Source organism: Protopterus annectens, chromosome 10.part0, assembly GCF_019279795.1.
Source record: "Protopterus annectens isolate FY-2018-M chromosome 10.part0, PAN1.0, whole genome shotgun sequence".
NCBI classification, from domain to species: Eukaryota; Metazoa; Chordata; order Ceratodontiformes; family Protopteridae; genus Protopterus; species Protopterus annectens.
The window spans coordinates 54,838,094-54,864,841 of NC_056744.1; the positions used below are offsets into that span (position 1 = coordinate 54,838,094).

The window sequence follows — 26,748 nt, forward strand, 5'->3', positions numbered from 1 at the left end:
GATGTTCCATCCAGTCAGAGGGAGGCTGCAACATTAGAGATTTTGAAGCTGCTCTCAAAAAGAGTCAGCCAAAGTGTTCCCCCAGACCAGCTCGGATCAGGCATCTACTCCAGATTCTTTTTAGAGCCCAAAAAGATGCAAGTCCTCAGGTCCATTCTGGATCTTACCACCCTCAACAAATCAGTTGCCAGTTTAAAGTTCCAAATGGTCATGATACAGTCCATTCTGCCCTTCCTGTAGAAGGACAACTGGATGTGCTCTATAAACCTTCAGGATGCGTACTGTCACTTCAAGATGAACAGGCACTCCAGAAGGTTCCTCCACTTCCAGCTAGGAGCCAGTCATTATCAGTTCAGAGTGCTGCCCTTTGGTCTCATCACAGCCCCTAGGGTATTCACCAAATGCATAGCGGTTGTAGCACCTCACCTGAGACTGCAAGGATTCCAGGTGTTTCCATACCTTGATGATCGGCTCCTAACTGCTCCCACCAGACATAGACTACTAGAAGCAAGAGAATTCCTATTCCACCTAGCCTTGTCCTTGGGCATCTCTGTCAACCTGAAAAAGTCTCAACGTCAACCGATCCAAGACATAGACTTCATTGGAGCCCATTTGGACAGCATTTGTTCTCTGGGCCTTCTTCCTCTGGACAAAATTTCCACCTTGAGGCCTCATGTCAAACAGATAATGGACATTCCTTCTCCCCTAGCAAGTCTTGTCCCAAGGACCTTCGGGTCCATGGCGGCCACAATCACCCTGGTACTGCTAGCTCACCTTCACATGAGAGTACTTCAGTGGACCTTAGCAGTCCAATGGTCCCTGCTGTGCTACCCATTGAATTACCCAATCAGGCTTTCAAGAGCATGCAAATAATCTCTTCAGTGCTGGATCCTATCCGAGGATCTTTTTCAGGACCACACATTCATCCTCCCCCCTCCCAATGCCACTGTGACCAATGACATATCCCAGTTTGGGCGGGGGAGGGGAGCATTATCTGGGACAAACCGTTCAAGGCATGTGGTCTAACTTGCATATAAACTTTCTGAGTGTGAGAGTGGTGGTGCTTGCATTGCAAGCCCTTCATTCCTGTCTCCCTACAAGAACTGCTGCTGTTCAGACAGACAAAATGGCAGTGGTCTGGTACATCAACAATCAAAGAGGAACCAGGTCTTACACCTTGTGTCGAGAGGCCATGAGGCTGTGGCAATGGGTGATTTCTTCCAACTGCTTTCTCATAGCAACCCACATTCCAGGGAAATCAAACATCCTGGCGGACAGGCCCAGCAGGACCATTCTGATGCCTCACGAGTAGTCTCTGAATCCTTCAGTGGCAAATATGATCTTCCGGGGATGGGGTCAACCTTGCTGCGATCTTTTTGCATCTCCCTCCAACACGAAGTGTAGCGAGTTTTTGCCTGGATCCCTCCTCAGAGCCAGTCAGCAAGAAACACTCTAGTCCATGCATGGTCCCCAATCTACTTTATTCCTGTCCTCCTCTTCCACTCATTCCCAAGTTTCTGCAAAATGCTCCAGAGTTGAAGTGCCAAGTGATCCTCATTGCTCCCTTTTGGCCCTGAAAAGTATGATTCCCCTTCCTTTGGTCTCACCTGGTCTGTCCACTGTTGACTCTGGATCTGCCTCCAGATCTGTTGTCCATCCCTCAGGACACTCCCCATCCGGATCTCCTGAACCTGAAACTAACCACTTGGTTACTCCATTTCCAGTGATGGCTAGAATTCCAGGGCTTTCTTCCCCAGTTAGGAAAAATTTTGATTGCAGCACACAAACTGTCCACGAGGAAGCTATACAATAATAAGTGGAGGAGATTCTCCATTTGGGCTCATCAGAACAGTCTGGACTGTTTTACAGCTCCGGTTCATGCTGTGGTGGATTTTCTGGCTTATATATTTCATAACAGAGCTAGTTTTTCTACAGTGAAAGTGCAATTGGTGGCCATTTACAATTTTCACATAGGGGAAAATTCCTTTTCTCTAGCCTCATCTAAATTGTGCAAGGCCTTTTTAAAAGGTACCTTTCTGCTTTATCCTCCTATCAAGGAACCTGTTGCCCCCTGGGATCTCACCTTGGTTTTACAGGGCTTAGTCTCGCCCCCTTTTGAGCCTTCAGCTAAGGTAGATTTTAAATTTCTGATGTGGAAAACCATCTTCTTGGTGTCTATTGCCTCATCCAAAAGAGTATCTGAATTACAGGCTTTGTCTTTGCAAGCCTCCATATTTGATTTTGCACAAGGACAGAGTTACTTTGCTTACTATCCCTTTCTTTCAGACCAAGGTCCTTCTGAGGCTAACATAAACTAAGCTGTCAACCTGCCTGTCTTCTTTCCTAATTTTCAAAACAGAGGAGAGTATCGACTTCATACATAGGACATACACAGACAGCTTTGTTTCTGTTTGGATCAAACTAAAATTCTTAGGACATCTGATCAACTATTCATTTCTTTTTCAAGTCCATGTTGGGTAAACCAGTTTCCAAGGTTACCCTGGCTCATTTGATTAGTAGTTGCATTAAACTTGCTTACTCTACAAGGGGCATCCCCTTAATGTGTCTCATTAAGGCTCATTCTACTAGGTCTGTTTCCACCTCTTCAGACTTTTGGTCGAAACTTCACATTGACGAAATTTGCACAGCCACTACTTGGTCAAACCACTATACATTTTTATCGCATTACAAACTAGACATTATTTCCAGGAACAAAGTCTCCTTTGGTTCTGCTGTGCTCCGGAATATCCTTCCTTGAGGGCCACCCAAGTTCTTCTGTAGCTGGGGACTCTGTCCCACAGGTTGAAGAGGATACAAAGGCAACAACATCAGATAAAGAAGTTATGTATTCACTATAACTTTCCATCTGTTGCTCTTCTACTTCCCTCCCTCCATCCCCCTACCTGTTGAAGGACCTAACAGAATTATTTGGACAAGTACTTCATTATTGTTTGAGCTCTTGAAGTATTCCTTTCTGACTTGCCCTGTTATCTTTGGGTGATTTCTTTCTGCTTGTATGATTAGATGATGTATAGTGGAGCAGCAAAACTGAGTGATTTAGAGGAAAGAAGCATTATGGGTAGGGAAGCAGCTCAGATGTTGGAGCTTTGGTATGTGGCTGAGTCAGATCTAATCCTTGAATCCGAACCCACAGGTTGAAGAGCAAATGAGAGACAACAGCACAGATGGAACGTTATGGTGAGTACATGACTTCTTTTTTCCAGATAAAAAAGAAAAGGTAGCCAGTCAGTATTACCCACCGGAGAAACATAAAACAGTCTATAGATGTGAAATACAAACAGCCAGAATGCAAAACAAGGCTAGAAACGAGCAACATAACCTTGTTTATGCCATAACAGTAACTCACCTTTGCTCCCCTCCAGAAGAACAGTCCATTCTTGTTTGCACCATAACAGTAACTCATCTATACCCCCCCCCCCACACAAAAGAACAGGCAAATTACCCATTTTGCTAACAAAACATCTTTAAAATGATAAAAGTGCTATCTAAGGACCTGTTCCTGAAACATTTGTACATATTTATGACACAGCATTCCATTTTCATGTATTGGCAATCATGTGTACCTCTGAAATGGCTTGACAAACATGCCCTTGCCATCAATACACTTCTAGCTAATGCATACAGATAAAAGTGTAAAAGCCTTTGCTTCACATTATTCTTAAATACATTCCAGTATATGCAATATATAGCGGACAAAACGGGAGCATACCTGATGAAGTTTTGTATGCCTCTGTACAAATATATCCTGAAGAAAAAGTGTTTTTTGCAGTCTTTCAAACCTATACAATCTCTTCTCACCATCAGTTTGGCTAGCTACATGGTTGACTTTTTATATGGTGTAGATTATTAATGGATTGCATCTGTCTTTGTCTATGTTTCTTAGATGCTAAATACAGCATAAGCAGCTGAATTGCATGCTAATTAACCACTCCAATATGGTGGAGCTATTCAACAAGCTGTAAAGCATCCATGTAGACTTTATGCTGGTTTTTCTTGTGGATTTCAAAACTGTTGGGAGTCCAGACCTGGACAGTATATACAGACAGAATGTTAGAGGCTGCTGCTGCTGCAATCCATTTGTATGTGCTACAGGCTGAAGCCAATGCTGTTGCCGCCAATAGGCCAAGAAGGAGAAGCATTTTCAGTCCCAGTTTAACTTTTCACAAACTACCTGATGTGGAAATTGTAGAGCACTATAGGGTGGGCAGGGACACACTACAGGAACTCTGCAGTCTCTGTTGCCCTCAACTCAGAACCAGAACTAACCAAGGGGAACCCATCCCAGTGGAAGTTAAGGTACTATGGTATGTGCAACCCTTAGAATCTTAGCTACAGGTACCTTTCAGAGACCAACAGGGGATATGCTGAGAGTATCACAGGCATCAACACACAGGGTCCTGGATGCTATGCTCCAACATGCCAGTGAACACATATATTGTCCCCGTAGTTCTGAGGAGAGGGCCAGAAATGTGCAACATTTCTACTGGGTAGCGCACTACCCTGAAATACTGGGTGCCATAGATTGCAGTCATGTAGAAATTAAGGCACCACTTGGGGAACAGCGTAGGCTCTACAGTAACAGAAGGGGCTACCACTCCATCAACTGCCACGTCATGTATAATGCAAAGGGAATCATCTTAAACTTGTGTGCTGGCAACCCTGGCAGTTACCATGATACCAGTTACCAGTCTCATTTCTGGCACATCTTCAAACTGTACCAGATGTTTGTTAGTGGAGATATCCTACAGAGTCATTTACTGAGTGATGCAGGCTATGCACTGGAACCGTGGCTGATGACACCCATCAAAAATGCACACACACCCATGGAAGAACACCATAATGAGGCACATGCTCACACCAGAAATGCCATAGAGCGTGTATTTGGACTGCTGAAGTCACAGTTTTGGTGCCTAGATACCTCTGGGGGAGCCCTACAGTACAATCCAATGACAAGTGCAGAAATATTCACAGTATGTGCCATGCTACACAACATAATCCTGAGGAAACAGCTGCAGCAGGATCAGCAAGAGGAAGGGGCACACATGCCACCACCAATGCCAAAGTCACCACAGCCACAAGCAGATGAGGAATCAGAGGGGGAACCATCAGCTGCTGTGGGTGTATGCAGACATAGACGTGCTCAGTATGCCCTTGCATTGGCTAAGAGACAACACATAGCACACTCACTCACCACTTAGGGGCCTAATACTGATACCAGGCAACTCACACAACCTTTACATCCCTATGTATTGGCTATGTACTGCTTGCATCAGACATTGTCAGCCCTGAACTAACACTGTGGCAACTGCTGCATTTGCAAGGTAAGTCCTGAACCTGGAGTGTATTGTTTAATAATACTATGGCATATCCTTGTATTTCATCAGTTGGTACAGTAAGCAAGAAAAAGGTGGGAGATTTGTACAGAAATTACCTTAACACATGACAGCAGAGACATATTTGACTTTTATAAGTCCATTAATAAGTAGTAGGCCTCAGATATAAAAGATTCACACAGTCATACCTCTCAATAGTACTGATGATCAATGCTTGCCCTCACTTTAGCACCATACATTTGTACTGGAAAATCATTAAAGACAGAGTTTGGAAAGTAATGATACACATGGAAGTTTCTGACTTCACAACCCTCAACAAGATCAAACAGTAGGCAGAATGCAAAACAAGGAGAGTAACAAGGGCAACATATCTCTATTTGTGCCATAGCAGTAACTCACCATGTTATGTTGTCATGTATCGCCTTCATTCTTTGCTGTTTGGGTACGGAACCGAGAATCGGTTCCTATTCTTGGTTCTGTACCCAACCAGCAAAGAATGAAGGCAAGATGGACAACAAACATGGAACATTATGGTGACTGCATAACTTCTTATTTGTTCCCTCTCCCCAAAAGAGTAGTCCACTCTTGTTTGTGCCATAACAGTAACTCACCTTTGTTCACTCCAAAAGAACAGTATATGCTTGTTTGTGCCATAACAGTAACTCAGCTCTGTCACCCCTGTAGATCAGAGTGTGTGTTGTACCTTTAAGAGCCATTTCAGTCTATGGGCATATGCATATAAATACTGATTGCATGCAAGCAAGAGTGCCATTTTGAGTGAGCAGCTGGAGTGAAAGCATGTATGTGTGTAGCAGTCAGTCATTTAGTTAGTTCGTCTAGGTTTTATGTTCCAGTCATCCATCCTGATGTGTTTGTGTGTAATAAACAACTTAAATGAACACCCAAGCCTCATCATCCTATTTGAATACACAAGACAAGCGCATGGTGTCAGAAGTGGGATCCAAAGTCAAACCATGAGGCGCACAGTCAGTAATGGAGGAATATATACAAGTGAATCATCTGAATCAAATGACTTGCAAACAGGTCAGAAAGATAATTCCAGGTACTAAAACTCATTTAAATGAATTTTTACACAATATAAAATGAAAAATTCAAAACAAATTTCTAATTAAAATGTTTGAAACTGCGACATACTGATAAAAGTACTCGAAATGCTTATGAAAATGCTTAAAATAACATCCAAATCACATAAAATGTATAAAAAAGGGAAAACACTTGTATTTTTTCACTATGTGCTTCTTTTTCGCATTAACGAAAGCTATTCAAAATATCTGGTGTGCAAAGTGTTGTCAAGTGTATGCAGTAGTAGAGTGCAGTTTTTTTGCAGAATACAGTTATTTCAAAGAGATTGTTGTACAGTTGAATATTTTTCAAGTACCTGGTGTGTGTTCGAACATAATTACAAGGGGTGGGTTTATACTGTTGTTTGTTGGCATGGAGAAGGATTTGACAATCCTGGTCCACTTGTGTTTGATAATAATTGTTTGTCTTTTTCGGCTTTTCCCGGTTAGGGGTCACCACAGCGGAACTCCGGTCCGCTAATGATTGGCAGTTGATTTTTACGTACCGACTTGCCAGGCCTGACGCACAACCTTCAACGAAGGTATGCCCATTCACGCATGTCTCCACGCAGAAGATGCTCTAGCTGAGAATCGAACCGGACAGCTTCTTACTGTGAGGCGACAACGCTACCGCAGCACCACCACCGCGGGTACTTGTGTTTGATAATAATGTTGCAGAAAATTGGAGAGTGTTTGAGCAAGAGTACAATATTTTCATACAGATTGCTTTTTCTGACAAAGACGCACGTACAAAGGCATTTATTTTGCTTAATCTACCTGGTTCAGAAGGCATTAAAGGAAGCGTTCATTTGAATATGCACCTGCTGTGTTTGCAGGGGAGGGGGAAGACCATCATATTGTGATACCGGCTGAAATGCGTTAAGACCCTGACTGCTTAAAATGTAAATTTAGAGAAATGTGCCCAACAAATGTTACAATGGAAAGCACGTTTTACACAAGAGCAAAAGCCTGGTGAAACTTTTGCAGCATATATAACCGACTTGAGAAACAAGGCAAAAACATGCAGAATTGGTGATCTGAGAGATAAAAGACAGGCTTGTGTGTGGTATTAAAGATGATGCAGTGTGAGAAAGATTTTGCTTTGAGACAGTGATTTAAATTTGAAAAAGCCATAGAAATTTGTCAGATATATGAGCTTACAGAAAAGCACACAAATATGCTTACAAATGAGAAAAGCATGTTTGTAGTGCCTTCCACTGCTAATGTTGATAGTATGCAGCACAAGGTTAAAAGATACAGTCCTAACAGGTAGGGTCACTTCAGCAAAACCCAGAGCAGCTACAGTGAAACCCAGGGCACACTCAGTAAAGCAGAGAGGTGACTCAGCAAAACCTGTGACAAGCCTCGTAGTCAACTGTTGTAATTGTGGAGGTAGCCATGAGCCCAAGCAAGAGAAGCGCTTAGCTTTTGATCAGTAATGCCACAGATGTAAAAAGTGAAATACTTTCAAAAGGCTCGGTAAATCTAAAGGGGCACATTCTTTTATTAAACAAAAGCATTCAGAGAGGCAAGTTTATCAACTAAAAGGCTGCAACCGTACTTTTTATGTTGATGGTGTGTCTGTGCTTGGTGAATCAGTTAGTGCAGTTGATTTGTGGAGAAAGAGTGAAGTATGTTGTACTGTTGATTAATGGGAGACCTGTAGATCTCAAAGTTGATACTGGTTCAAAGTGCAGTGTGTGTTTGCTAGAGTAAGAGCTGGTGAGAAACTTGATTTGGCAAACTGTGCGAATCTTGTTGCTTATGGTAGTGAAGAAATTCAGACTGAAGGCTCAGTAGTGCTTTCATGTTATTCTGCTGGGAACAGCTATGACTTGCAGTTTTACATACTCGAGAGACATGTGCAGTCATTATTAGGCCTCAGGGTCATTTTAAAAATGGGACTGCTTTCATTTAATAAAGAAGTCCACCATATAAGCATGTGTAATAATGAAAATTTTGCACAAACTATTCTTTCTGACTATGCTGATATTTTGAAGACAAACTAGGCAAACTCCCACTTGTGTACTCCATGAAATTAGACCAGAAGGTAAGCCCAGTCATTAGATCATCACGTAAAGTTCCAGTAGCCTTACAAAGCAAAGTCAAAGCTGAGCTACTCGGAATGTTATGCCTAGCAGTAATTTGTCCAGTAGAAGAGCCAACTGAATTGGTATCCTCCATGGTGGTAGCTCATAGGAAAAGCTCAGATGATATTAGAATATGCATTGATCCAAGAGATTTGAACAAAGCACTGAAATGACCTCATCATCTGAGGCATACAGTCGAAGACGTTGCTGCCCTTATGCCAAATGCCACTGTTTTATCTGTCTTGCATGCAAAAAGTTCATCTTGGCAAATTTTGCTTGATCGAAAATCTTCATTGCTAACCACTTCCAGTACACCATTTGGAAGGTATAGATTTTTGACAATGCCATTTGAGATAAATTCTGCCAGTGAAGTCTTTCAACATGCAATGGAACAATTTTTTTCTGGCAATACATGTGCTATTATAGTAGATGATATTCTTGTAGGAGGCAGTGGTGATGTTGAACATGATAGAAACCTCAGGAAAGTTTTGGAATGTGGTCGTGAAGTGAATATTAAACTGAATCCTTGAAATGTAAACTCAGGCTGCAAGAAGTTACTTATGTGGGTCATTTGTTTACTAGTTCAGGCTTATGACCAGATCTTTCCAAGCAAACTGCAATTCTTGAGACAATGTCACAGCCTTGCAATGTTTCCATGGCATGGTCAACTGTTAGGGCAGGTTTCTTTCCAGATTCAAGCAAGCTTTCAACATTTTTAAGAAAGCTGGCATGCAAAGATGTTACCTGGTCCTGGTCAGCACAACATCAAAGAGCATTCAGTGTCCTGGAACAGAAAATTGCCAGTCCACCTACCTTGAGATATTATGATGTTCACAAACCAGTAACTGTTTCTTGTGATGCTTCAGAGTTTGGTCTTGGTGCAGTCATTCTTCAAGAGGGTAGACCAGTAGCCTACACATCCAGAACTCTAATCCAAACTGAGATGCAGTATACTCAAATAGAAAAAGAGCTTTTGGCAATTTTGTTTGCATGTTCGAAGTTCCATGATTATATTTATGGCCGACCTGTTCAAATTGAAACTGACCACCAACCTTTGGTCACTAGTTTGAAAAAGCCAATGAACACCGCTCCTGTGAGATTGCAATGCATGATATTAAAGTTGAAAAAGTAAAATTTCCATTTGGCTTACACAAAAGGCAAACTTCTTTATCTTGCTGATATTTTATCCGATCGCCCGGAAAAACTACTGAACATCATGAGAATGAGAAACCTGATTTTGAAGTTATGGAAGTGAACAATTTTTCTTCCACACGTCTTGAAGAGCTTAGAACCCACACAGCTTCAGATCCAGTTCTCTAGAACCTCAACCACTTTATCAGTCGGGAATGGCCATCAAAGCAATGTTGTTTACCAGTAGATGTGCAGCAGTATTTTCCTTACAGAGATGAGATTTTGATGGAAGATGAAAGGTCCAAAAGTGATTGTTCCAAAATCCTTGCAACAAGAGTATATTAAAATCTTACATTGCAGCCACCCAAGAACTGATTCTATCAAAAGAAGGGCGAGAGGACTAGTATTTTGGCCTTCTATGTCAAAATATATTGAAAGCTGCATCTCAGCTTGTTCTGTTTATAATAGTACTAAACCGCATCAACAAAAAGAACCACTTCAGCTAAACCAGATTCCTGAACTACTTTGGTTGACAGTAGCTACAGATATTTTCAAGTGGAATGGTCAGCATTACTTGGTGTTAGACTCTTATTGAGATTGGTTTGATATTGACCTTCTTCCTAACCTAACTTGCAGTACTATCATTATGCAGTTGAGACATTTTTCTGTCCATGGTAGTCTGCACAAAGTTGTTTCTGACAATAGTGCACAGTTTATAAGTCAGCAGTTCAAAAGATTTGCTGAAACATGGGACTTTGTTCATGTTACTAGTAGTCCTGAATACCCACAATCCAATGGCTTGGCTGAACATACAGTTCAGAGTGCAAAACAGCTGTTAGAGAAATCTAAATATGATAGTGATGTTTTTCTTAATCTGCTTAATCTCAGAAATATTCCTTGCAACAATTTACTTGATTCACTGTTCAGTGACTTATGTCGAGACAAACCAGAACCACACTACCAGTCAGTAAGAATTTGTTGATTCCGAGTGCTAAAAACAACAAAGCAGTCAAAGCTCAACTCCTAAAGAAGCGTTTGTCCTAAAAGTCCTGCTATAACAAAACCAGCAAGCCTCTGAGTCCATTAAAAGAAGGAGAGATAGTGAGGATGCAGGCAGCAAAAGGATTTGACTGAATAGGACTTACAGTGGATATAAAAAGTTTATACACCCCCATTAAAATGCCAGGTTTTTGTGATATAAACAAATGAGACCACAATAAATAATTTCAAAACTTTTCCCACCTTTAATGTGACCTACAACTGTGCAATTCAGTTGAAAAACAAACAAATCTGTTAGGGGGGAAAAATATAAAAAATAAAAAATGTACAATACACTGTTTGCATAAGTGTGCACACCCTTAAACCTATACTTTGTTGTGTGTGCACACCCTTAAACTAATACTTTGTTGAAGCACCAGCCAACCTGGTAGCACCACCTCTGCTGACCCTGCACTACTTGCCCATTCAGGTAGCCCTGCCCCAGAGGATAGTCCATTGGTTCCCTCCAGGAGCAGTGGCAGAGTTCATGAGATTATCACCTGCACTTAGTTGCCAGGGATGGTGCTTAGGGTTGTGCACCACACTGTTGGTGCATGCCTACACCAGCTGGAGAGGCTGCTCTCCCTCATTTTACAAAGTGCCAGGAGGAGAAGAAGGAGACATGAAGCACTCCAGCCAGTAGCAGAGTGAGGTGACAGTGATGATAGTCCTGTGGGTGAGGATCCAATTCTCACGGTCACCCAGTTTGTTGACCATGGATCCTGGATGTCCCCACCCTCACCCCATCCATGGTGTCCATCGACCTCTTGTGTCCATCACCATCCCTGTCTCTTGTTTTGTTTGTCTGCAATTGCTTCCTCACCTACCCAACTTACCAGACCCAGACATACCTACATCTCTTCTCCAACATTCCCGTCTCTCTCGCAAAAAAAAAAAATAAAAGGGCTCCTCTCCCACAAAAATAAAAGTCGTCCCATACGTAGCTCTCCATTTTGCATGTGTGTCTTCTTGACCCACTTGACTTGGTACAATTGGCTATACAACATGATTATGTTGTGGTCACCACTCTCTCTGAAGGTGACAGTCTAAATTCAGCTAATATTCTGCATAAATTGTCAGTTTTTACTTTTGAAGAAATGGGTAGCTATGGTTCTTTCCTACCTCCGTCCTGCACATTCCTGTATTGCTTTCCATTTATTCTTCCCACTGCTTGCTCCCCATTTCACCACTGTCCTATCTTCTGCATTTCTTTTCTTTAATGTGTTATTGCACGATGGTGTACTTCGCACAGCGATGTGCAGCAACGGTAATATAAAAGTAGTACATGCAGTTGTATTCAAACCCAGTACCATCTGGCCTCAATAAAGAAATGTATCATTGCATTATTTGCATTAGCATGTGCTGCCACAGAGTCACTTAAGTAGCAGGTGTATTCCAGGGACTCAGTACTAACTGTCAGACTTTAGAAATGCTAGAAAAGCAATGGATCCCTTCACTTTTTAGGCTCTATGTTTGTGCGGCGGTGTGCATCATGCACCAACAGTGAGCATCGGCAAACAGTTGCAGTTACTCACACATAATGTGGCTTAACACCACTGCAGTATATCACCACACAGCAACAAATCTCGTGTAAAGAATTCATGTCATTGCATTATCAGTCTGTAATGAAAAACATTTTAAAGTATGACGTACACTTGTATTCAAACCCAGTACCATCTGGCCTGAAAAAGGAAGCATCACTGCATTAAATGTATTAACACCTACTTCCACAGCATGTGTATTCCACAGACTCAGTACTAATTGTCATACTTTCGCAATCCTGCCACTTGAATAGTTACATGACATTTCCTTATTTACTAATAATTCTTAAGGTCTCCCTTTTGCCTGTCATGTAGTGCCACACAAGCAAGATAAGCACAGCCAACACTTCTATTCATTCCTCCATTTCTCGTGAGTGTGCCAATTGCCGCAATGTGCAAACAATGGCCAGAAGTAATAAAATAATAATAAAAAAATTGACAGAGAAAGCACAATTTGGATGTTAATGAAACAGAATATGTGAATTGTGTGCTGCTTGCATGCATTTCCAATATTGACAGACGTACATGTAACACGTTGTAAGTCGAACCTTACACACCCAGCTGATATAAACATTCACAGTTGCCATCCATTAAACACAAACACTAAGGGAGTGCTTGCACTGTGTTTATATCCCTACATGGATAGAATTATTTGTGATTCATTGGGATTCAGCAATTCTAATGAGTTCAGACCTCATTTGCACCTTCCCCATGCTGGCAGCCCTGAATCTACACCAGACAGCAACCATATAGCTAGGGAAACTGAAGGAGAGCCAAATTGTTTGTGTTGAACACAAAAGAGAGTATATTACTTTGGGATATATCTACACAGAGGAGTACTGATTTTTAGATGATATACCTGCATGTTATCAGATGCATATTGCATTTGCTGGCATGTAACTATGATTAGTGTGTTTAATGTTTGTATATTTAGTTTGATTAGCACACACTTTTATACTGTTATCTGTCTGCATTGCTAACAAGTGGTACTGTTCATTTAGGGGTGGAGGGAGCAAAGCTGCATTTCTGTTATGGCACGAAAAAGGATTATGTTGCTATTGTTACTTTCCTTTTGTTGCATCCAGCCTGTATCTAATGCTGTCACATGTTAAGGTCAGTTCTGTACAAATCTCACACTTTTTACTTTTTATTCTGTTCACGTAGACTCCTTTCCATGGCTGTATTCCAAAAGTTTTGGAATTTACGGGGAATACTAGCATGGAATCTACACGGTTGCTTTATTGGTTGTTGAATAGCTCCATCATGTTAGATTGGTTAATTAGCATGTAATTCAGCTGCTTATGCTCCATTTAGCATGCCACAGTGTTTACCTTGTTTGTGCAGGGCTGCACGCCTCTACACTGCGCTTACTGAATATACAACTTTCTGTACCCATGTGCTCATTGCTCCACTACGCACACATGGTGAAAAATGACCAAGTAGGCTTCACTCAATACCCCTATAATATTTTTAAAAGAAGAGTTTTGGTTTTATAACTGCAGTTTCTAAAGTTTTGAAGTCAAAGTGCTTATTCAACACAAACTGCATGTACCTCAGTTGGTTTTCAGGTGCTTTTCACTTTAGGTTAACGAGATGGTTGGAGATAAGGTTATATAAGGACTGGAATGGTATAAGCAGTTATTCTGATGAAGTCCCATCAAAAGGGATGAAAGTGTTCAACGAGTTTTCAATGAAGTTTATTTTTATAAACGTTCTTGGTTTTAAATGGTGTTTTTGTCATCCTTGAATAAAACAAAGTAACTGGAGAGCCTTCTGTTGCTTGTTTCTTTGGTTTGGAGTTTTGGTTTTGCTCGTTGTGGTGTTTTTGGTTCCTGGTTGATCGTAACACAATGCCATCATCAGCAGGCACCAGTCAAGGCTCACTTACTAGTGATTTTCCTAGTCAAGGAGAGTTTACTGCATCATTGGGCAAAATAACATGCTTAGTGCAACAGTTAACTCAACAGATGAGTGAAGTCTCCACTCAAAAAAGTATTTTTGTCAACATTTCTAATGGAAGCAATGAAAGTGGTATTACCCGAGCACAGCAATCCCCCCACAGGTTTGGATTTAGTGGAACCGGCAAAATGAACCAGAGAACTGCAGTGGTGTGGAACTCTAATGCAGGAAGTAACATGAAACCGTCGTGGCCATGTTTAAATGACTGGTTCAATGAAAAAATAGAGCTGGGCGTGAGTGACACTACCAAAGTTGTTCGTGGTGAGATAGTCAGTTAAGGACATTTGAGGTTAAAATGACTAAATTTAGGAAGTTGCTAGCAGATAATTTCTACCTCAAGGAATGTATATGAGTTCAGAGGGTGCCTAAAGGATTAAGATGTTGGAAATATTCCATTGGGCTGGTACCTGGTTCTCCATTACACTAGGAATTATTTAGACTATTTGATCACCACAGCTGTGAGTTCATGGAGGTTCTCATTAAACATAATGTAAAAGAAATGAACAAAGTTAATGGAAGAAATGAATGCATTGGACAATAGTATTAGTAGTGCTCCTCTATTTGGTACTAAAGAAAACGTCTATGTTAACATTTTTAACAAAATTGGTAGCTTGATGATAGAGATTAAAAAGAAAAAAGAAAATAAATTAGGTAGGAACAAATCTGAATATGAAAAGGGCCATGCTTATCCACTTCTATACAAAAACAGACAAGGCAACCTATACAAGAACCTGATCACAATAGAGAAGTTGATAATAATATGGCTGAAGGTTTAAATAGTGAAGACACACCTTTAAACCCGTAGCCCCGAGAAGGTCCAAGAGGATAAGGAACAAGAATTTTCAGAGATGGGAAGATTATTATGAGAGGGGGCAACAGAGGAGGGAAACTTGGAACTTGAATCACACACATTACAACAAGAGGATGAGGAGAGAACCACAGTACAGGAGTTAGTCAACGTTTCTGTTATTAATAATGATAGTTGTGATTTTAAACTTTTTAACTACAGTGAAGTCAAAGTTTACAACAAATGGACCAAACTGTTTGAAAATGGCCTAACTTTTGTTCCTGGTAGAAAAGCCAGAATTGAAGATGTGTTAAATTATTTACCAGGAAGTTGAATATATGTTTATATTTTTCTAACACTAATTTAAGTGCCTCCAATTTATTTAGACCAAGCACTTTTAATCCACCCCTGCATCCCACTTGCATCCCAATGTGTTTATTTGAAAAAATATGTGCGTGTGACAGAAAAATTGTACAAGGTAACAGCAAGTATAGGAAGTAAAACTGTACAAAGCAAGAAAAAGTTCTACTAGATCATATTATCAAGGATAGACGAATTAGGTTAATGAAACCAGACAAATGTAGTGGCATGGTGGTTATAAATTCTAATGATTATATTGATAAAATGTTTACTGTTTTATACACTGACACATACGAAGAGGTATGTGTCAATCAAAGGAATATAGTCTATCATAAGATAGGTATTTTGTTACAAGATTTTTTGACACAGAGTCAAATTAAAAAACATGAACTTGACTTTTTTATGCAGATATACCAAGAACACCCTCTATTTTCGGTATTCCTAAGATACACAAAGATTTGTATGATCCACCTCTTTGTCCAGTAGTTGATGCTAAATCCTCCAAAACACGTTATTTGTCCAAATTTATATATGTGAAACTCACAAATGTGACAACTAACATTAAGTACGTGTTCAAAAACTTGTGGGATTTTTTTAACTAGAATTACAGACTCTTTGTATGAGGACCAATTAATTTTTGTAACCATAGACAACAAGTACCGGTTTTCTGTGATTCCACATGAACTAGATTTAGAGTGGGTTTACCAATTTTTATCTGCAAACACTTAACTTGAACATAAAGACATATTAGTTCTTAGGAACATGATGGAATTGATTCTTACCAGTAACTGTATATTTTGGAGGACAATTCTTCCAACAAAAAGCAGGTGTGGCAATGGAGGCAGCCTGTGTGCCCCCATTTACTGATATCATACTGGGAACAGAATTATGTATTTAATTCTTCTTTCAAAGCTTCATGTTCCCTATATGGTTGTTTTTTTGTATGACATCATCATATTTTGGGATGACACAGTCGACAGATTAAAGGATTTTTTTAATACATTAATGGCACCACTGAATTTCTAAATTTACCATGAACTATGCTAGTGATAGGATGAACTACTTAGATGTATTCATTTTTAAAAATGAGCTGAAAAAAATTGAATTGACATAGAAAATCCATGTATTATAACTCCTTGTTGCATTTCTCTAGTTGGCATCCACTTTTTCAAAAGAAAGCCTTGGTAAAAGGACAGATGGTGCGTTTATCCAGGATAGTTTCCCAAGAAAAGGTTTTTTATGATGAATGTAATAAAACTATGTGAGATGCTGGTTAAGAAGGGTTATCCTAAGACCTTTATTAAGACTATAGTAGACAAAGTCCAGCATAAAAGGCAAAGTGAAATGTAACCTTCCCTTTTGGGTAAAATCAATTTGTCTTTGATAGAGATGAGCAACATGAGGAAAGGCTTATGTTGAGTCGAGCCTGTATCTTGTCATGTAATATGACTTTTAGGTTATCAAAAAGGTAATTTGTAAGAACTGGGATATTTTTTTCTATTGGCAATTAATTCATTCAGCAGGTAGGGGAAGCACCAAGGGTCATATAAGGAAGGATATATGTTTTAAAAACCTTCTTGAGAGACACAAGAAAGTTTGCATCTCCCCAGGTATGAGAACCTGTGGATGTTCCAACCAATGTCACAGGATTTTGGAAGGTAGTACATTCTTTATTATGGGATATTGTGAGGTGCTTATCACACATAAATACCGCTGTTTAAGTAAAAGACTGGTTTATGTCGCCCAGTGCACACGTTGTCCCAGTTCTTGTATAGGAAAAACCGAAAGGTGTTTAAAAGCCAGAATTTATCAGGATTTTTATGATATTAAAAAAGGGGAAAAAGGAACACCTTTTTTAAACATATTAAAAACTAAAATGGACATATGTTTAAACTTTATGTAATAGATAGTGTATTCACAGATGAAAAAAATGGAATCATGGAAGGATTGGCTTGAGGTAAAAGAATTGAAATGGCAATTAAAGACCAATGTGACTGGTAAATGTGGCTTAAATGAGATGGTTTCTATCAGCAGTATTTTAAGATGGAAGGCAGCATTGTAAACCTGTGGATTTTAATATTTATTGAAAGGAAGTGTTATATAAGGACAGGAATGGTGTAAACAGTTAGTCTGATGAAGTCCCATCAGCAGGGCTGAAAGTGCTCGATGAGTTTATAATGAGATTTATTTTTCCAAACATTTTTAGTTTTAAATGGTGTTTTAATCATCTTTGGAATAAAACAAAATAACTGAAGAGCTTTCTGTCACTTGTTTCTTTGGTTTGGAGTTTTGGTTTTACATACACATTTGATAAGGATGATCTGATGAAGGATGGACTGATCAAAGGATAACTGACCTGAGTGACATAAAGCCCAGATGTTACAAATATTTTACAAATCTCTTTTTCATATGTTTACTGTTATGGTGAGTACCTCAGGTGAATATCCTTGCACAGCTGTGCTATAGTCAGTTTTACAAAATACTTTCAGTATTGTCTGCTAATTTCATTTTGTTAGAAAAGCATAGGCTGTAATAAGTTTATCATTTGGACTGATGTTACTAGGCTGAAACTGATATTTTCCATTTATTTCTTTGTTGCTTTATTACAGATACTTTGGCGATAAACTCAAAGACATCTTCTCTGAGACAGATTTTAGTCTTTATCGGTAAGAAACTGCAGATTTTGAGAAGGATGTTTAGAGAGTCTCCAATGATTATGTTCCTGGTAGTAGTATATATAAAATGCATTTGTTTTGTTCTGTATGGTAATTATTTCTCCGTGGACATTAGTGAGGGAAAAATGTCTGCCTTTATTTAAATTGCAATATTAGAGAATAAATAATTAGAAGTATCATTTTGGTGATTAAGACTCTATATATTCAAGCTACAGTTTTTGCCTACATTTAGGAGAAGGCATGAGTGCTTGCGTGTGTGTGCCTTCCGTGGAAGGTTGGGCGCTGGGCTGGCAACTCGACACTGTAAAACTCAACTGCCAATCATGAGCGGACAGGCGATCCGCTGTGGCAACCCCTAACCGGGAAAAGCCAAAAGAAGATGGAGAAGACCTTATGAATTACCGTGCTCTGAAAGGGTTGAGGAACCATCCCGTCAGGTCTACTTCCAGTGAATATGGTCCAGATTAAAAGTTCCAAAAGACTATTTTGAGGCAAGCAGAAGAACTTTTCAATTACTGCACATTTGGCATCCCCACAATGCTGTTTAACAGCTCTCACCTTGAACAATCCCATGTCAGAGTCTCCCCTAACCCCACCCACTGGTTTAATATAGTGGGTCCATAACAGCACAGTTAATTCTGGGAAGTAATCCAAAGTCCATGGTCTCACCTGACTGGGAACATGGTAGATTGAGTTTTTTTTTTTTTTTTTTTAAGTAGTTCTGCCACTGTACATGAGCTATCACCATTTCTTCATGCTGGTGTTTTACTGATGTCATCTGGTGCAGACCATACCTATAAACTGATTTAGCACATATTCTGCTCATTATTTCTTATTGATGAAAATCATTAGCCACTTTTAATTCACAAGTTGTGTACTGAGTGTGCTGGCCTTCGGTTCTTTAGCTGATAAGCATATCCTTTCAGTATATGGTCATAGAATGTGGCATTGTCACCATTATTTGTGAATTTCTTCTTGAAGCATTGTTTTATGGCTTTCTGTCTGAAGTCTGTTCATAAGTGCCCTCTTGGTAAACAAAGAAGCAAGGATTTTCAGTCTGAGTGCTGCTTTTTTGGAGCTTCTCTTGAAGTTGATAGCTTTTTACACTGTTAACATTTTAAGATAAGTGGATAATGAGATAACATTTTCTGCAAGAAAATCGCAGATATATAGAATAATGATGAATACACTTTCTATATGTTTGTCTGGGGAGTCTGTAGAGTACAAGAGTTGAAAGAAAATAGACCAGAAAAAAATTATATAGGGAGTTTGGGTTATACTTGTGACAGTGGGATTGGGGGGGGGGGGGGGAAGCCCACATGACCCAAGTTTAATTAGCAACTTGGTGCACAATGACTCTGTCAGAGCTCTGGGGGAAGGGTGGAGGGGAGCAAGACATGCACAGCTACAATCCCTTGGAGGAGAGGTAACTTTGTAGTGGGCATCTTGAGAAGATACATATGGCTGATCAGGCAACTACATAGTGATAGCCCTCAGTATGTGTACAGAAGTGTACATTTGGAGGATAAGAGCATTGTGAGTCCCCGTTGTGATTTCGGTAGCCCTTATCCCCAGCCAGGGGCAAGGTTAGGAACATTATGCAAATACTGTCATTGCTGGGATGCCAGTGAGAGCACAAACTGCTCAATGTCTGCCTAAATGATGGCTTCTCTGGACTGCTTTTGCCCTAGTAGATCACCCTCCACTAAGGATGAATGAGTTCCAGACTGATAGGGGTAGGCTTGATGGTTAATGAATAGACTTAAGCTCCCAGAAGAAAAATACTTCGGTTATACCTGTATTACTTGCATTGTCATCCCATTCTGAGATGTTTCAGCAGTAGTCCATTCCCTTTAATGGCCATAGCTGGTTCTGTACCTTTATAGAATTTTCTTCATGCATGAGGCACTCATCTACAGCAAGTGTTATATTGCCAGAAAACATCTTCATTTTTTTCCACCACTTTTAGTGCTTCACTTCGTGCAACACTGTCAATTTCATCTAAATAGTAGTTTCCACTTATCTGTTGTTGTTATTTTTCTTTGGGGATTTCATTCAAACTTCAGACATATGCAGATCCTAATTATCCACCCCATCCAATCTGATTTGTGGGTCCTCGAGTCAGTTTTATTTATTTATTTACATTTGCTTACCGGGAAATTCCAACTGGACGCAGGTCCTTTTTCAGCGGATGCCCCGGGAGAAAAGCTCCACATCATGTACATGATAGAGATACAAAGTTGCAGCAATAGTAAACAACATTACAGGTTGTTGGCTTTAATACAATAACAAGATATTAATTATCATCAGTATATACAGAAAATGTTGCAAGTTAAGATAGTTTCTTGTCATTTATAATATTAGTAACAACATTGTCAGACAAGATGTTAAAGTATGTAAAGACAACTAGCTATTTCTGACTATGGTTAGTAGTGGTGGTAGTATAGTTGGGATAAGTGTCTAGGTGGGGGGGGCTAAGGGTGGGGGTGTTAGTTCATAGGTTCATACTAGGCTATCTGCCCTAGGGCATTTATAAGCCTAGCCAGAGTGTGTTTGGCTTTCGCCACCCATTTTAAATTAATTTTGCTATGCCCTTTTTCGAGGTTAGTATACTGTGCCTTTGTCTAACAGTGACACAGAAGTGATACCCGGGGTAAACCTACGATCCCTCATCCACTCATCAAGATTCCTCTTGAAGAGAGTCAGTGAGGGACTCTGCCTAACCTGGACTGGGATTTTATTCCAGAGTGAAGGGAGCCTCTGGGTTATGAATCTGTCCCTCCAGCATGTCCTATTTATTTCAGTGCTGAGGTTCAAGTCTCTCGAGCGCGTAGCTCGATGGGATTTGGATTTTCTGAGGTGCAGCATGTCCATTAATTCTAGGTTGGACATGGCTTTATACGTCAGGCACAGATCGCCTCTGAGCAGGCAGTATGCCACTGAGTAGAGCTGGAGTTTCTTTAACCGGGCAACATATGGCATCTGTTTGAGCCCTTTGATCCTCTTGGCGAGGTACTTTTGGGGTCTTTCCAGTTGCTGCAGGTGTCTGGTAAGGTACATCACAAAAGGGGCATTGTACTCAATTATGGGCCTGATGAGGGATGAGTAAAGAGGCACGATGACCTCCCCGATCTAGATGTGAATCCCTTCATGATTAGGTGGGCTATATAAAATGTTTTTCTAACCACTTTGGCCACGTGGTTGTCAAATGAGAGATTGCTATCAACTTGGGTCCCCAGGTCCCTAATTACTTCTTCTGTACTTAATGGATTACCACCTATGTGGTAATTTGTGGACACTTTGTTTTTGCCAAAGGGGATGACTATACACTTTTTGGCGTTGAGCTTGAGGCCATGGCTCTGGCACCAGTTGTCTGTTTCTATGAGGCCCTTTTGGAGGATGCCTGTGCCGGCTGAAGAGTCGATTATGGTGCCCAGTTTGCAGTCATCTGCGAACTTGGTCAGCCACAGTCCTTATGTGTTGGCCTGTACCTCCGAGAAATATATACCGAACAAGAGAGGTCCCAGGACTGAGCCTTGTGGGACGCCACTTGTAACTGGTTTGGAGTCTGACATGGCTCCAGCAATTCTAACCATGTGGGTTCTGTCCTTGAGCCAGTTTGCAACCCATCTAGTGACATAGGGGTTTATATTTAAGCTGGTGAGCTTATCTATAATGTCCGAGTGGGGTATTGTATCGAAGGCTTTTGCGAGGTCCAGGTAGGCTGTGTGGACCACCTTCCCCTCGTCAATGGCCTTGGTGACTGTTTCAAAGAAATTGACCAGGTTTAAGAGGCAGGACCTGCCCTTAACAAAGCCAAACTGGGTAGGATCCAGGGTCTGTAGGTCCCCAATATCTTTATTTATGAGGTCCATGATGATCCTTTCCATAGCTTTGCAGACCAAGCTAGTCAGGCTTATGGGGCGATAGTTTCCAGGATCCATTGAGGCACCACCTTTGTGGAGAGGGACCACTGTTGCTGTACACCACTCTTTGGGTACATATCCTGTAGTAAGGCTGAGCTTGAACAGTAGTTTTATGTTTGGGTTTAGCTCTTCTTGGAGTTCATGTAGGACGCAGCCTGGGACACCGTCTGGTCCCATTGCTGCTGTGTTTTTGCTTTGGAGAGGGCGTCTTACCTGAGCATCTGAGATGTCAGGGGCAGCACTCTGCTGGGATAGATCTTTGCCCTTTTGGTGGGAGGGGAGAAGTTTGCGCTGAACCTGTCAGCTAGGATGTTGGCAATGTCTGTGGGTTCGGTGTATTTTTTGTCATTTTGGACTAATTCTGAGCATATCTGGGAATTCTCACCCAGGTTCCTAACATAACTAAAGAAAGCCTTGTGGTTATCCTTAGTGTCCTGTGCAATTTTTCTCTCGAAGCTGGCCTTAGACGATTTTATGAGTGCCCGTAGTTTTTTGCTAATACTGATCAGAGATGCCTTCCCTTTTTGGGATTTTTGCTGCATCATGTAGTAGCTTCCTCCTTCTATTGTATAGTTTGTTTATGGCTGGGGTCCACCAGACAGGACGTCTGCCTTTGGAGGATTGGGTTTTGGTTTTATTTGGGATTGCATGATCCATGCATTCCTGAAGGTGTTCATAGAATGCGTTTATAAAGGATTCTGCGGTCTGGGCCGTATTTTCCACAGGCCCGGGGGCTTTGAAGGATTCCACCTCTTTTTTGAGGAGTGTGAAATTTGCTTTAGAGAAGTTTTTCACTGTGGTTTTCTGGGCAGGGGGTGGGGTCAGGATGTGAATATCCAGTGAGATTAGTTTATGGTCTTATCTTACCAGTGAGGGATACACTTCTGGTCTGGAGCATAGAGTCCCCATGTTGGTGATGATCAGGTCCAGTATGTTTTCCCCTCTTGTGGGAGTGGTAACAAGTTGTTCCATAGCATTTGAGTTTATAAATTCTAGGAACCTTTGGGCTAGGGTGTTGGAGCTAGAGTAATGCTCCCAGTCTATGTTTGGGTAGTTGAAGTTGCCCAATATAATGGTGTTTGGAGAGACCTTCATATTTTCCAGTGTTCTCAGGAAGGCCGAGTGGGGTTCCTGGGTTTGGGAGGGTGGTCTGTAGCAGGCTATAAACTGGAAGGCAGTTTTACCCACTGTTAGTTGCACATGGATAGTCTCTGATGCTTCGTGCTGTGCCACCAACCTGGAGGTGTGGGTATCTTTGACGAATATTGATACTCCCCCTCCTTTTGTGGTTCGGTCCAAGTTTTTGGGCCGAAAAGCATGGTATGAGGTATAACCTGGTAGTGCTGGGGTGCTCTCGGGAGCCTTGAACCAGGTTTCCATTATTGCACAGATATCGATGTTCTCCATGCTAAGGAGAGTTTCGAGTGTGTGCATCTTGAGGTTTAGACTTCTGGCGTTGAGTAGCATTACTCTTAGTCTCTTATCCCTTGTGATACCTATGGAGGTGGGTTTGTCTTTTGAGTCTTGCCTAAAAAAGGCACTATGGGGGTAGCAAGAGCCTTTGCCAATATCCGAAAGCCCAGGGGTGACAGGTGCAAGCCGTCCCTAGCGAAGCATCGTGGCTTGTCGAGCATGTCATCCCAGGCTGACAGGCTTTGGTTCCCCTTTGAATGACACCAATACTTAAGCCAGTTGTTGAAATTGATCATCTTGTCTTCATATTGTGGCATCATTCTTGGTGAGGGTAAGATGCTACTCAAAGTCAGGGTCATACCGGCCTGGGCTACCTGCTCAGAGAGCTCCTGTATGTCTCTTTTCATGTAGTCCAGGGAGGTACGTCTCAGGTCATTCACACCAGCATGGACAATGACTGAGTCATATTTGTACTTGCCTTGGAGTGACCTGAGTGCTTGTGTTATGTGGCGGATCCTAGCGCCCGACAGGCAGCTCACCGTGACCTTCTCCTTGTTCAGCCTGGTGAGCGGGACGTCAGTGTGCCTGATGATAGAGTCACCTATTACAAGTGTATCAGGTGTGTTGTTTAGCCTTAAGGGCTGTGACTGTTCGGCACACTGGCTTTGTGAGCTATGTGTTGCACATGTTTTGTTTTGGGGTAGCGGTTGCTTGGGTGTCTGCTTTGGAGGTCTCTGCTGCTTAGGCAGATTTTTATTTAGAGCCTCCAAGTATGTTTTTGTGTGTTTATGTGTTTGGTTTGCTGTCATGGTAGGTCTATGTGAGACTGGAATTGTAGTGAGTGTGGTTTCCTTCTCCTCCTGACTGGTTACACCAGTACTGAGTTGAGAGAGCTTAGCCTCCAGTTTGGCTATATGGTTGCATCTCTCCTGTGTTGGAATTTGTTGGGAGGAGGAGAGGGTTGTCTGTGTACATGAGGCAGTTGTAACATTGCCTCAAGATTCCCAGATTCACCAGCTGGACCGAAGAAGAGATTGACATCTGACCTTTTGGACATGCTAGAATAGTATTGGGAATTCCTTTATAATTGAAAAAAAGGGCCAATGGGGAACAAGGTACTCAAGGGGAGTTTGTGAGGGTGTAGTGCTTTTAATTTTTTAGTGCTGACTTATATAATTGCTTTAGTGAGCAAGTGCCAGGTAACTTAAATGCAATGTGTTACAGGTAACTTAGGAAAAACGACAAACAGTAACTTTCTTTCAAGTGAAACAAGGAAATAAGTACAGTAAGCAATGCAGATATCACTAGGGATCCACAGAAGCGCTGAAAAGCCGCATTTTAGGTGGAATTAGCATTTCAGGGAAATAACAAGCAAACAAACAACAAGCATACAAACAAAGCTAGATTCAGCAGGCCTGGATCTAGTCTATGCTACAGCAAACAATGTGTACCAATTTCAGTAAGAAACAGTTCAAATATGCAGGCACTATAAGCCTTTAACCAGAAATTCCCAGCTCAGAAGGGCAGAGTCCAGCCTCTCCTCCCACAAGAGTGCAGACCACGAACCTTCTTAATGTAAAATAACTGGCCTGAAGCCCAAGTGCTTAAACCAGAACTAATACACTTTTAGAATAACAGACACTGAGCCCTCAATCAGCAGTTCCCAACTTAGAAGAATGTAAGCTACCTATCCTGCCACCACAGTGCAGGCCACAAACCTTCCTAATGTAAAACAACTGGTCTGAAGCCCAAGTGCTTAATCCAAAAGACTTAGAATGATAGCTACACTTTAATCAAGTTACTACTAAGCAGTAATAAATACAATTGAATACTTTAAAGAATTCCTGGATTAGTGCTCAAGTTATACAAACAAAGCTAGATTCAGCAGGCCTGGATCTAGTCTATGCTACAGCAAACAAGGTGTACCAATTTCAGTAAGAAGCAGTTAAAATATGCAGGCACTATAAGCCTTTAACCAGAAATTCCCAGATCAGAAGGATTAGAACAGTTAGTCTGGATTAGAACAAGGACAAAGCCAGTGCAAATTTAAGTGGAATTTCAGGGCAGTCTAGAAAAGGATGCTGGAAGGTAGAGTAGTTATAGAGGGTGGAAGATTGTTTCAAAGTTTAGATATGGTACATGAAAATATGGCTTCACCTGCTGAGTTTTTGGGTTTGATAACAGTGAGTTGATTTTTGTTGCTTGATCTTAGGGGCCTAGTGGGGTGATAGGGTTGGAGAAGGGTTTGAAGGGAAGGGATATTAAGGGGGTGGTTAATAAGTTTATGAGCGAGGGTGAGTTGATTAAAGTGAAGGAGTTGTGGGAGTTCTAGCCAGTTTAGTTCTTTAAGGGAGATACAATGATGGCTGTGGTAGGAGGTTCCAGTGGCAAATTTAGCAATTTTGTTGTAACAAGCACCCAGCTTGTGTAGGTCTGTCTGTCTAAGGTTGGTAAGTATTGGGGATGCATAAAGTAGGGTGGATATTAGCTGGGAATTGGCTATGGAGATTCTAGCTGCCTTGGTTAGGAATTGGTGGCTTTGATATAATACACCAAGTTTCTTGTGAACTTTTTTTATTGTGAAAGATATGTGGGTGTCATATCTAAGTTTACTGTCTATTTTCACATCAAGTAATTTTGTGTGTTCTGATGGAGAGATTATGGTATTGTCTTTGGCAAGAATGTTGAAGTGGGGGGTGGTTTTGGTGGCTTTGGAAGGTTGGAGCAGGAGAAGTTTTGTCTTACTTGGGTTGAGTAGGAGCTGAGCAATGGATAGCCAGCTTTCTACAGAAGAGAATAATTCTTGTGTGATTTGTTGTAGTTCTGGTAGAGTGGTGGCAGAGCAGATGAGAGTAGAGTCATCTGCGTACTGTATAAGAGATGCCTGTGTGGTGACAGTATGTAGGTTGTTAGTGAAAGGTGAGAATAGCAGAGGGCCAAGGATAGACCCTTAGGGAACTCCAAGAGTAACTGGGAGGCGAGGTGATGTGTTATTGTCCCAGATTACTGATTGCTGGCGTCCGTGTAGATAGCTATGGATCCAGGTGCAGGCTGGTTGTGAGAAGGAGAGGTTGGGGAGAGTAGAGAGTAGTAGCTCATGAGATACCATGTCAAAGGCCTTTGAGAGATCTAGAAATATGGCAGTAGAGAAGAGGCCATTGTTTTTGTGATGAAGTATAGTGTTGGTGAAGGAGAGCAGAGGTAGTGCTGTGATATGGCCTGAAACCATATTGGGTTTTGGAGAGGAGATTATTAGCTAGGAGGTAGATTGAGACCTGGGTGTTGATGCATTTTTCAGGTATCTTGGAAAGAGAGGAGAGGATAGCAATGGGGCGGTAATTGGAGAGGTCAGTGGAGGGGGGTGCCTTTGTGGAGGGGAATGATGTGGGATA

General features: G+C 41.2%; 1 protein-coding gene across 2 annotated transcripts in view; it reads left to right on the forward strand.

The window, feature by feature from the left end:
• The window catches only part of OGFOD3 (2-oxoglutarate and iron dependent oxygenase domain containing 3), a 964,739-nt gene that overhangs the window by 737,726 nt on the left and 200,265 nt on the right, over positions 1 to 26,748 (forward strand). For both annotated transcript variants that reach the window (XM_044085017.1, XM_044085018.1), the window contains one exon: positions 17,952 to 18,008. In XM_044085017.1, coding sequence (XP_043940952.1) covers positions 17,952 to 18,008 — 57 coding nt within the window. The remainder of the gene's footprint in view (positions 1 to 17,951; positions 18,009 to 26,748) is intronic.